This window comes from Antrostomus carolinensis, unplaced genomic scaffold (assembly GCF_000700745.2).
Source record: "Antrostomus carolinensis isolate BGI_N321 unplaced genomic scaffold, ASM70074v2 scaffold49619, whole genome shotgun sequence".
Lineage (NCBI taxonomy): Eukaryota > Metazoa > Chordata > Aves > Caprimulgiformes > Caprimulgidae > Antrostomus > Antrostomus carolinensis.
In genome coordinates, this window is record NW_010341540.1 from 1 (window position 1) to 13,189 (window position 13,189).

General features: G+C 38.2%; 1 protein-coding gene across 1 annotated transcript; it reads right to left on the reverse strand.

Moving 5' to 3' along the window:
- Positions 1-8,541: 8,541 nt before the first annotated feature.
- On the reverse strand, positions 8,542-13,189 carry LOC104531580 (calcineurin-binding protein cabin-1-like; the record flags this gene model as incomplete). Its single annotated transcript, XM_010176498.1, has 4 exons — positions 13,087-13,189; positions 10,979-11,075; positions 9,080-9,721; positions 8,542-8,616 (listed from the first exon to the last, which is right to left on the reverse strand). Coding segments are annotated over exons 1-4 (843 nt in total), but the record flags the coding sequence as incomplete, so codon positions are not given.

Sequence of the window (13,189 nt, forward strand, 5' to 3'; positions counted from 1 at the left end):
CCCCCCTCCAATCCACCTCACCCTGCTAAGTCGTCTCTATTACCACCTCTGCATCTGAAATACAGTAACTTCATTACAAAGTGGCTTTAGTCACCAAGAGGAAATAAATCTTTTCTTACATTGATGAGGATGCTACACATAGAACAAGTGCATATAACTGAAATAAGATGAAAATTTGTTTATCTGCCTTCTTCTTATCTTTCATTGTAATTGCAGGCTCATCTAGTCAAGATCAGACTTCCTTCTAGACTTTTAAAAACGAATTGAGGCATTGAAGAGCGCAGTATTACTTTTGTCTTGGCTACTATGCTATCAAAACAGATGAAAGAAACATTTAAGGCTTATTAATATCCAAATGACAGGTCACTGACAGTGAGAAAAATAGCGTATTACTTCCATAAATATCCGCTATCTTATTTGCTCTTCTTTAAAATACTTACTAAAATGTTCTTTTCTATGAAGTCTGTATAAAGACAAAATTTAAATGAATAATTAGCACATGTTTGTGTGAAACGTGACTTTCTGATTTACACAGAGGTCCAAATGAGTCTCCTTATCTGCTAAAACATTGGCTATTTAAGCACACTCCTCAAAGAGATCATTCAGCTTCACGGAGGCAATGGACAAACTCTTCCCATACTGAAAGCTGATATAAGAAAAAGTAAAGAAAATGCAGGAAAGCCAGCACTGGGGCAGCCTTCCACCAAGGAAGGGAGCAGGAAACATGCAGAAGTTTTTCACAGATGTTAGCGGAAAAAATGGCTCCCTACAGCTTCCCAGTGAGGCACTTCAGTAATGAGACAAGAGCAGCAGCAAAAAGAAATTGAGCACTAAGATAAAATATGAGAAAATTTTACTTCATGGACTATCTGGAAAGTCATAAGCCAGACAACCTGGCCAAGGGTTCATTTTTACCTTATTTATTGTTGTTTTCAAAGCACATTTAGATAAATAAATCCTACAGGAACCTTACTGATACTGCTTCTGGAATGGTTCACTGCTCTGGGGCTCTGGGAAAAAGTAACGATCAAATGTTCCATAGAAAGGGAAAGTGACAATCTTCCCAACAGAAGTTTCCTAATGCAAGATGCTGGCATTGCAACTGTTACATAACATTTTCTTGTTGATTTTTAAAATTACTCCCATGTCTGAGTTTAGCACCCTAGTGCTCTGAATCCACCTACAAAAAAAGAGATGTGCCTTTTTAAAAGAATACCAGTTCATCACCACAAAGCCTGGAAGCTGTCACACAAACTGGCTGAACAATATGCTGGCCACATTCCACATTATTACCACTCCCTGTTCAATATTGTGTTTTAATTAAACTATGCCTATTCATATTTCTTTCTCTCCATCTCTCTGCAGCAATATTTGTAAGAAGTCTCCTTTGGAAGTCTTCTTCAAGGTACACTAGAACTAGCAGCAATATCTGTGACCCAGATTCTGAAGAAGCTTCTATTTCCTAAGATTAGAGTTTTATATACAGAAAATAATGAAGGTTTGCATACAGATGATGGAACTGCACTCTAGCCTAACAAAATCCTCCATTTACAGAAATGCATGCAGGGGCTTAACGTCCTGCTCTGCACAGCAGCTGTATTCCAGCAATGCTTCCATATACAAAAACATCATTATTGGGCCAAGAGAGTTGGGGCAGTAGGATGAAAAACATTGATGGACAAAGTGAAAGATAAAAAAGTGTCTTCTCTTTCCTTCATGTTCACTTAATGATTGCTTTCTGCAGGAGACAGAAGGAGGAGAGCTGTTAATTATATCAAGAATACACCTCCAGGATAGAGTGAGAGGGGGATGCCATGGCAACTGGCAAATGCAACAGTGAACAAAATGGTCACCCTTCGGTAGGAGTGAGACCATGAAAGAGCTTGTCCTTTTGTCCCCCCCACCCCATCCCCACCTCCTCCTTTCCCCTCCTTTCTTGTCATCTCCGCTGCATTAATAAAGCATGCAGACAACTCAGGAAAAACAACTTTCTCTGTAAGCAGTCTCTGACCTCTTGATGTGCAGGAAGAAAAGATGAAAATTAGCAGCATGTGGGTGGAACAAAAAAGCGGGGAGAAACACGAGGGGGAACTAGAAATGATTATTTTATAATTATTTAATATTTTACTTGTCTCCTCCCATCCCCAAAGTGCCTTTACAGAAGGCTTTTAGCTGTTTCTTAAAGAGAACAGCTTGGTGGTTTGTTGTTGTGTGGTGGTGTTTTGGTTTGGTTTTGTTTGTTTGTTTGTTTTTAACTGAGAATTCAAGAAGAAAGTGCTCTAGACATTCAAGGCAGTTCAAACAAGTCACTGGCAAGTTTTCTCCTTGAAGAAAAAAGCCTAAAAGTCAGTGTCACTGCAGTGCTGACTGCATTCCACAGCAGAAGGGGAAAAATCCACTACAGGGCTGTCTAGCTTCACTCACAGAAGACAATTTTTCCTATTCCAAATAAAATGCAACATTCACTCTAAGGTCCAATGCAGAGATTGTAACATCACCAGGCTAATGCTCCAGAGTCAATCTGAGCACTTTTGAGGCTGTTTGAGGTTCAAGCTGCAGATCCCGTACACAAGCCCAATCAACTATGACTCCCTAAAATTCCTCAGTACAAGGCTGCGGTTTAAGACTACTCATCACCAGCACTGGGAGGAGTTAAACACCAGTGAAAGGAGAAAATAAGATCCCAATTACTAGTTTTGGAACTAGAGAAGGGCAGTAACAGTGCTTTTCCTCAACAGATACTGCTTTTTTATTACAGAAGCAGCAAAACTTTATACAATCACAGATGACACTGGCAGCCCGCCAGGAGCCTGAAAGGCACGGATGATTTGCATAACCTCATTGTGCCTTTGTGTTTATAATAAAATTTACTTGTTTTGATTCTGGTGGCAGCTTCTTCATGAAACATCATTTTTAATTAGATCTGACACTGAAAGCTGCTGAAGAGTTTTGACTGCAGGTTTAGAAAGGGAAACGAGGAGAGCACTCAGAGTTTGGCATCAACCAGTGGGATAAGGCGGTCATGGATATGGTACTTTGGAAGAGGTGAGTGAAGCCAAGAGTAAAAGGGAGGATTTGATCAGTCAGAATGGTGCAGGGAGGGCTCGAGGTTTGGCAGCTGGAGCAGGAAAGGGTGGTTGAAATTCCCTTTGCTCCCTCAGTCTTCAGGGATGGAGTTGGTCCCAGAGCAAGGATTTTTTGGCCAAGGCAGCAGTGAGTCTTAAATAGCTCAGCAATGTTGAAATAGTCCCTTCTCATGACATTTAGATGATATACTACACTGTGAGGAGCCAAGAGAAATTTCAGCTGCTACAATGCTACCCATTACTCGGTCTTTCTACATACAGCCCCATTTTCTCAAGGGTCACAACACAGGACTAGAGACTTAGTGGCATTTTGGAACTTTGCCTTTGAACATTCTTGTATTTTTAGAGATGTTAAATCCAGTCCTGTGTGCAATGTTGATGTCTGCAATGTTTTAAGCTATTTTTTAAATATAAATTCAGTTCTCAGGATACAGAGATACCCTAACATACAACTACAAAATTTTACCCGTCCTCTTTAGACTGCCTGTCATGACAGCTTCAACACTGGTGAAAGCTGTAATTTTAGTATTAAGGCATTCAATATTAAGCCCACAGTAATAAAAATACCTTTTCAAATTGCAAGTCAACAAAAAAAAAAGAAGACAGATGCGTTCTTTGACTGAGTATCTCCACATGCATTAATAGAATATTCTGTGTACTATGAAACTTCATCCTAGCTTATGCTGCAATAACTTTCCTATGTCAACGTGTCCTTAACAGTATCACAGGCATCATCATTATAAATAAAATGAAGAATTTAATATGACCATTTTTATGCAGTCAGTGGAAAGGCTTATTAGAGATTCCCTAATTACCTAGAAGCCTCACAGCTGCTTTCTGCCCGCACGTCCCCTCCTTGGCCCTTAGGACCACACATTTAAGTATAACGCTATATCAAGGTCAAACTAGTCTGCCTCTTAATCTTTCATTCTCCCTCAACAAGGCCTCCTTGGTATTTCATTTCCAGGGTCCATTAATTTCATATGAAAATCACAGTTGGCAAGACTAAAAATATATCTTATAACTCAGAGCAATAGCTGACTGCTTTCACGATCTCTGCAAATCTTTTTGATAACATTCTCAGACAGAAAATCAAAGAAAAGAACAAGCACCCTTAAAAATGCTGCTTGAACACAAAGTAAATTAATCTCTACTGTAACTTTAGTTACTTAACTATTAATGACACAGTGACCAGTACTGGACAGCAATTTCAGTCTATTTAATAAGTGTAAATCAAAAACCTTGCTCACAATTAAGAACTCAAACAGAAAAGGACATAAAGAGGAGGAATGCCTTTCAGCCACATCTCTTTGCCAGCCTGATGTGCTGCACGACCATACAAATACCTGTGCCAGCACAGAGGAACATATACCATGGCACAGGAAGGAGAAGCCACCAAGGAAGCAGGCTCACTTCTTTCAGCAGCAGTTCTCACTTCAAAGTGCTGATTTAACTATGCTGTGTTCTTATGCTATGACTCACTGTCATGTCTTCTAGAGGATATTACTTTAAACAACAATAAAAAATTCAAAAAACTCCCAACACCACCACAATTTGTAATTTCAACCAGAAATACTTACTTTCTTCCCTCAGTTGCAAAAAGCCCGTCAGGTGAGATGGTCTACTGTTCTCCCACCTTCTCCAGCTGCAGGCCTACTCCATGACTTTAAATACTAACATAAGCAATTCAATGTCTTTGGAGTCACAACCCCACTCCTGATGGGTCATTACTAGTGATCATACACACTTCTTTGGAACTGCCATAGTCTGAATGCAGTCTCTGGAACTTCAGTCTCTTATTTTTAAAACAGTGCAGGCTAAAGGGTCAATAGGCAACACTAGAAAGTGTAAATATTTGAGTAGATACTTAGTTAATTCCTCAACATACATTAGTTTAGTCCTATGACCAACTCAGCAACTTCTACAAGAGCAGTTAAATACGCAACAAGCAGCAAAACAAAATTCTCTGAAGGGCTGATGATTATACTGTTGCAAGAGATAAAATGATATTTATTCTCAAAGTGTTCACTGGGCAATCTTCTGTAACACTTAAACTGATCAGACAATATTACCCTTGTCCTCTTAACTCTAACAATGTAATAAGATAGACAGCAGCATTAATATCAGTGTTAAAGAATGTTGCATCACCACTCTCTGGATTTTGAGCCAAAGTGTGCTGAACTTGACAAATACATCATTTTTTAAAAAATACTATTATTATTATTTTGGAAAGCTGAAAAAATCTCCCAGCAACTATCACTAAATACATTTTTATATCAATTACTGTAATCTTGTCCATTTATGCTTCTCTTTTCCCACACATAAAGGATTTTCCTTTTTATTAAAAACAAAAAACCTGTGCATATTTTAGTCTTCCCCCTCCCCAAATTTAACTTTCCTATCAGATAGTATTACAAGCTCAGATTTTACTTCACCATTATGGTTTAACAGTAAATACTTACTGCAGTAACACTAAACCTAGCTTAATACAAACACAGCACAAATTATTCACAGAATAAAGTTAAAATCTCCTCCCCCCTCAAATATGGTAATATACATGGATTAATTTATGTTGTATTCACTAGCAGCTTTTTCAAACTCACAAGTCTCGCTTTGGGTGCCTTTTGAATGACTGTTTCAGGTCTTCAGCTGCTTCTGCATTAGACATTAAAAACTCCAAGCCCCCATTATCAGGATTTGGTACAGCAAAATTGTGTTTGCTACGGGGAAACATCAATAACTCCTGAAAGTAAGAGCTGGATCCAATTAAGTTTGAGAAGATGTTTAGTTGATAAGATGATGCTCAACTGATTCTGTTTAACTGGTAAGGTTCCTCACCACACTAGAGCTCTAATGCTATAGCATTTTATCCATGTCTGTATTGAGCACACACCTTTCTGTCACAGGCATTACAGTCTAAGCACAAGCACACTGTTAAGCATCCTGTAAAGACACTAAGCAACATCTGCACTATGAACAGCATCCACATGTATAGAAGACCCCTTTCTGAAACACAATCTTCTGTCCCTGGCATGAGTAGGCTACGTTGCCACCCTGTGCCAGATCTCATGACATGGTATTTACATTAATTTCTTTGTCTGTGTGTCATATTTCAATAGAGAATATTTCCATTTCAACAGTTCTCCAGAAGCACAGGAACTTATCGTGGCAAGGTTTTGTACCACCATCTTCTTCTGCCTTCTTCAAAGCAGAGAGCCAACCTTTCTAAGCCACTTGCCCACGTATTTAGGTGACTTTGTAGAAGATGCTGGAGTATCACTGGCTCAATACATGTTAACATTGCATCAGTCATGAGGACTACAGAGGATTTCTGAAATCAAGTGAAAGGGTCACAGTACTGTCAAGCTATTAAAAAGATTAGATCTCAGCACAAAAGTGTAATAACCCACTTTGTCAAATCCCATTTACTGATTGCTGTATTGTTTCCTGCTTATGCCTGAAGAGGGATATAAAAAGATTTCAAAGAAGTTGTTAAATATTTAGGTTAAAAAATCTGACTGGTCTGGAAGAAAGTTGAAAAGCCATAATTCAAGTAATTCCTAATTTTAGTAGCAAGTGAAAACTTTCATCAAGAAACCATATACTGCCTGGAAATGTAAAATACAACAGCTAGCAGAGAAAGAAATATATCAAGGTGGGTTCTGTGTTCACCTTTTTGGAGTTTTTTGACTATCAACTTCTTGGATAAGTGACTGAAAAACCACAGGCCCTGTAAACCTACTCAAACTATCCAATAACAAAGCACTTCTCTGGATTGTGGCAGCTCTATACATGACATCATTTGTTTACAGAAGGGAAACTCTTGCCAATTTTAAATAAAACAGGATTCAGTCTGTTGAAAACAGACAGATGTCTACAAGAGTGGCTACTCCTGTGTCTCCACACTAATTTGTAGTGCTATACTAGCAGAAGGGTAGCTTCACACAGCTTACAGGTTCCTGCTAGAACTAGACAGACAAAAATGAGACTGCAGTACGAGATAATCTCATCAGCTGGGACCGCTTCCTAAAAGGCAACGTTACAAGCTTCAAACTGCATCACATTAAGAGGTATGTTTTATTTCAAGTGATTTAACAGGAAATCTCATCACTTCCAGTGCAGTTAAATACCAGCTCACCTACTGTATCTATTTTCAAGATCAGTTTGTGTGCAGGTTTTTCACCATTCTAATGTTTTGCCACATGCCTGAGTAACTGTTGACTTTGCTGAAGAGCTGTCATAGCAATCACACACCCAGAATCCTCGAGAAAGCCCAGCAAGGAACTTGGCCAATACATGCCAGTTTGTTGAGTAGTTCTTTGAAAAGGTGAATACATCCAAAAAGCAAACAGTAATGTTATTTTTAAAAGAAGCTTATTAGCAAATTCTTTTTATTTTGAACTCATAAATCACAGTGTGATGACTCCTATTTTTTCCCCAAGATAAATTTAAGAAGTCTTAACATTCTGATCCAAGATTTCTTTATTAAAAGAATAATAATCTGTTAAATACCACCTACGAGCAAAGAAATACTTCTAATAGAAGCTAACATCAGAGATGTACCTCCTCAAAGGTTTATGTTTGTCCAAAGCAGAGATGGGTGTATTTTACAGAAGAAAAGCCTCATCCAAATTTGGAGGAGGAAGAGAAACTCTGAAAGAATTTTACTGTCCATTTTTATGGAAATTAGTGTCTAGACAAAGGGGAAGAATCAAGTGATGGAGAAGCAGGCAATTCTCCTTGTCCCTGCAACCATAAAACTTTTTTCCTGGTAACTGGCAAGTTGGAGTGCAGTACATGGATATCTCTAGACTGGGCATAGCATGTACCTCTCCTTGTACACTTCTACTGGGTAAGACACGACGGGAAGATGAAATAATAGGGCAAGAGATACTTGACAGACAGAAGAGACGAAATGCACAAAACCAGAATAAATTTCTGCAGCTCATAAAATAAGTTTGCTCAAGACACTTCTGAAAGAGTTCTACTTTAAATCAGTACTGATTGTGATTCAACATATTCATGTAGTTATCTGCCTTTCTTGTACAGAAAACCTGAGAGATGCTTCCTGATTTACAGCTATTAACTATTTCACATTAAGAACTGATAAATAACCATCCCTTCAAAGCTCTGTAATTGATGCTGGATAAACCCAGAAACTACAAGCTAAAAACAAACTGAGTAATAGAAGAGAGGTAATATCAGATTCTCAGCCATGCAAGTTGAGAGAAAAGATATTTGGCGTCTCCGGAGCAGAGTGCAATGTTAGCAAGGGAAGAGCTGATGAGGTTGTTAGCCCTCAGGGATCAGAGATCCCTACACTAATGTGGCCCAACTTACCTTAGATGACAACAACACAAGGAAAGCAGATATTTCTAATTGCTGCAAACAGTTTGCAACAGACTGGACTGTACAGACTAAGTAATAAAGCAGCCAGGGACTTCACAGAGCTTACCTGTTTCTGTGCTGATGTTCCCATATGCACCTGGCAAAACTTGACTGCCTGTTCAAGTGCTGTTTCTTCATCCACCTGAACACAGAATCACAACTAATGAAGTTGTAGTTACTTAGCTCATCTATAAATCTAATCAAATTGAGATGTAATGGGGATGTAGAGCACTGGAGTAAGGGGGAGAAGCAGCACTTTATGGCAGAACAGTGATCCTGCGTTATTCGGGAGCATATATTCAAAGACACACAACTCTCTCAATTCAAATTAACATTTAGCATGAACAAACCCCACATAGCTGGTATTACAGCTCTTAACTGATTTCAGAAATTTAGCTCCAAAATATGGAGGGTCCCACTTTCCCCCCTCGCCTCATCTAGCTGTGGTATTGTCAAGAGAGTGGTTCTTTGGGAGACATTTATCTCCCCAGCTTTTGCGCAGATATAGGGCCACTGTTATACTGCTTGTTTTGGCAATTATTGTTATTCTGTAATCATGTTTGAGGCCACAAAGAGAAATTACAATTAATGATAAAATACTTTACCTGTTTAATCAGCATGTATGTTTCAGACATGATCTTCTCAATTTTACCCAGGTCATAGGCCATAACTTTCTGACCTTGCTGCCATACTCGATAAGCATCGAGCAGAAGTGTTTTCCCAGATTCCACATCCTCAAGTAATTTCCTCTTCCTGCCTGACCTCTGCACAGGTTCCTCTGTAGGTACTGCCTGAACTATTCCTTTAGCTGCCTGCTGCTGATGTTTTGAGCTGATACTTAGCTCTTCCAAAGAAAGTTCTGGAGTCCGGCTCTCTGGAGCTCTCTCCTTTGAGTTCCTGCCAGACTGAAGACGGTCTGGCTCACTGCGTTTACATGAAGAATCAATTTTTTCAGGGTCATTGGAATATCCATCAAGATCCATAGGCTCAACTGAACCAGGCCCTGGGAGCTCTTTAATTTCCTTGTCATTCTTGTCTTCTTGTTCCAATATGTCCATAGCATTGGGAATTTGTCCCTGGGTCACCTCCTTTACTCCATTTTCAGTACCATGTACTACTCCATCTGATAAAACTGGCTTTTTGGGAAGGCCATCTTTCCCTTCTTCAGCACTAGTTTTATTAGAGACGTCTGTTGTCATCCTTCCTGAAGCAAGGTTAGAAGACTTGGAACTCTGATCTTCTGAAACCTTAATAAAAGAAGTAATTCTTCTGTGTTATTATTGAAACCAGAAAGCATTTGAGCACAGCTATGAATACTGTGAATACTGACAATGAGTACCTCTACATTATTGCCTCTTGCTGAAGAAAATGTATTTATCCTATGTTCATTCTTCTTTGTTCCTGAATATTAATTAATCCAAGCCACAAGTCTTACAATTAAAGTATTTTAATCAGTGAAAGCACCACAAAGAAATCAACAGCACAGGTTAAACCAAAGCTGCAATGTTTTTATTTCCCCCCACTACTTCAGTCTATACTATGGGATCCAACTAAATGAAATCCAAGGTTTCAATAGCACAAAATTTCCTTTTAACATACTGAAATCAAAACTGAACCTGTTTCTTTTGGCAGCTGCAGATCAACCTCAAATTTACGAACCTTCCCTTAAGATTCCCTTAAGAATCTTCCTCTTACATAACTTTCTTCTTGTTAGCAGATTAAGAAGTATGGTAAACTCAGCTATAGTATTTTAATTTTTATACCTTTACTTTGGTGATGGTTCAAAGGTAGAAAGCCTCAGTATATCACCTCTTCTTTCAAAAACTGCTAACGATACAATTGTTCCATCCAGATTTATGAACAAACTATTTCATACACACAGTTCCAGTGTTCTTAAGGATGTTTTAACTTAACTTGTTAAACCCACACTCTGTTAACTTGGGAAACCCTTATGAACAAGTTCTTCCTTGAAAGTGTTTATCAAATAAACTTTCCATTTCCAGTTATCTTAACCTGGAAACTGATTAGTCTCTATATGACATTTTAAAATAAAATCTAAAATACAACTAAATGTAATAACAGGTGTGTTGTTGTCAAGGACTAGCAGTTATAAATGGCTAGGCACGTAATATCTAGTCATCTGGTTTTGTTTTGCAAGAGGAATCTTGGTTCATTTTAAAAGGAAATTTCCAATGGACCCCACCTGAAAAGGGACCTGTTCTTATACTCCATGTAACTTCTGTAATTTTAAATTTAAGTGACAGTCAAACCAAACTTATTGCAACCTATTCTCAACAACTCTATTTGTTACTGGGTTTCAAAACCAAAAAACAGTAATGCTGGAAGAAAGTTTTCTGTGTAGTTGCATATAAAGAAAAGGCATTAGAAATAAGTGGTGATAATAATGAATCCCTTCAGCCTCAGGAGATCTAAGGAATGAGGAAACCAAATCTAGAAAAATCTAATTACTAAATGAATGACCATTAAACACGCCGCTGCCTTACCTGCGTCAGATCGTTGAGAGTGTCCTCCAGCACTTTCACCGTAAGCACAAAGGCCTGTTGGGCCAGAACTTGGCGATCTGCATCACGCAAGTACTTCCTGTGCCACAGTAAGATCACAGAAATTAAACTAACTGCCAAAAGATTATAGGACTTCAAAAGCAAGAACCAGGACATTTAAAAAAAAAACCCAACCAAACCCCCAAAATTTTAAAACAAGTTAGAAGAAAGCAAACAAAACATATACAGTTGCATATTGAAATATAACACTTTAGCTATGTTTCCTTCTACTTTTCCCCTCCCCACAACCATCAAAGATGACATGGGTGAAGCGAGATAGCACTATCTACAAACAGAGGGGAAAAAACCAAACCAAAACAAAAAGCCCCAAACAAACAAAACCCCAAACCCAGAGCAAAACAGACAACCAGAATGACAGTCTTCTTATATCAAGTCTTCTGTGCCCCTCAAATATGAGCTTTTTATTCAAACCTTTTCTTGAAAAAACATATTAGTCACACAAAGCTATCTTGAACTGTCAGGTGATTTCATGTTCTGGAGAAACCATGCACGTGAGATTAAGGACATCAGCAAATCCTTTCTTTCTCTTTGGTCACATCAGTCGCCTTTGAATGTAGGCTTTTTAGAGCTAAAACACTGGTGTGATAATACCTTTTTCCCTATTTAGTATTATAAAAAAATATTCATGTATGTGTAGAACTTACTCTATAGCCTCATTTAATTTACTACAGCTTTGTAACTTCAGTGTATTCTGACACAATGTTTTAGTCCACTTTCAAGGAAAACATTTCCAGCCACGAAGCCCACCTAACTGAGTTTGACAGAAAACTGAATTTCTATTTCATAATTAGCTGATTTAAATGAGAGGGCTAAAAATCAAGTAAATAACTTTGAAGGGTACCATTTCAGTCAAAAAGACATTTTTAATACACATATTTTCTCTCTACAGTATTATATTAAATTGGTAATTTTATGGTTTGGTTTTCAGACAAAAGACACAAAAATTTGACTCCTCATTAGCTCAGTAATAACTAAAGGCTAAAAACACCTTCTTTTTAAAAATAGGATTGTTACAGGCATGTACCAAACACACCCAGAATATTTGCATTTATAAGTTCCTGTAATGATTGCAGTTTACCATGGCCAGCACTGGCTGATACCATATGTCAAGTTACTTGTTTGTTAAATTCAGTCTAGACTTACAAATAACACAGTATTTTTAGTACAACTGTGGGCTTGCTTAGGACAGAATCTAAACCTTCTATGGTCCAGTACTTCTGATATACTAAAAGTCAAATTATTTTTGGCTTCAAGTTTGCTGAACGTGTGGTGACATATTCCCAGACATACTATGATCTGTGCAAATTCACATGCACTCACACTCAAAAACACATGAAGAAATCTTTAATGCCTCCAGCTTATTGCCATCAATCATTCAGGTCAATTTCTTAAGCATTTGCCAGTGACTAATTTCAGTATTTCCCACTTGGCAAACTGCTACAATTTTACCTCAGTTGCTTCAGTGTTTTCCTTAGATGTTTATTTTTGGTCTTCACACTGGTATGAATCTGTATATAGCTCACGTTAAATGGCTTCTTTTTTCTTAAATAAGGTTAATGCAATTAAAATTAGATCACCCCTGAACAGGATAAGCTTTTTAAATAGCATCAACTGCCAAGAGGCACATAACCATTGTTCAGCCTGTCAAGGATTACAGGAAGGCAGGATGCCTGAGCCGTGACCTCCCTCACTGGACACAGCTCTTACGCAAGAGGCCAGCAGAGAGGTGCAGAAGTCACCATGCTCTGTTCCACCAGTGAACCCCTCCACAGGACACAAAACCTCTGCAAATCTGTTAAGGCAGCTCTATGGCTGCTCTGACTTTCACGAGAAATGCAAAGAAATTCTAGACTCTATTATGGAACTGTAATCCTGAGAAAAAATTAATGACCATCCCACTACATTCCCAAGGAAATCTGTCTAAAGACTTTTTGCCTAAACTAAGAACCTATTCAAATGAAATTCTTACACAGTGAACAAAATCTATTTAAAGCTTTACAAAGTAATGGATTAAAATAAATATATCATACTTTCCCTGATCAGGGGTCCTCTGGAGCATAGAGGAGACTTTCAGCAAGGTGTTGTAGTCCTTTAGTTGTGACAGCACATTTAGCAGTAAGACAATAGAGCGGT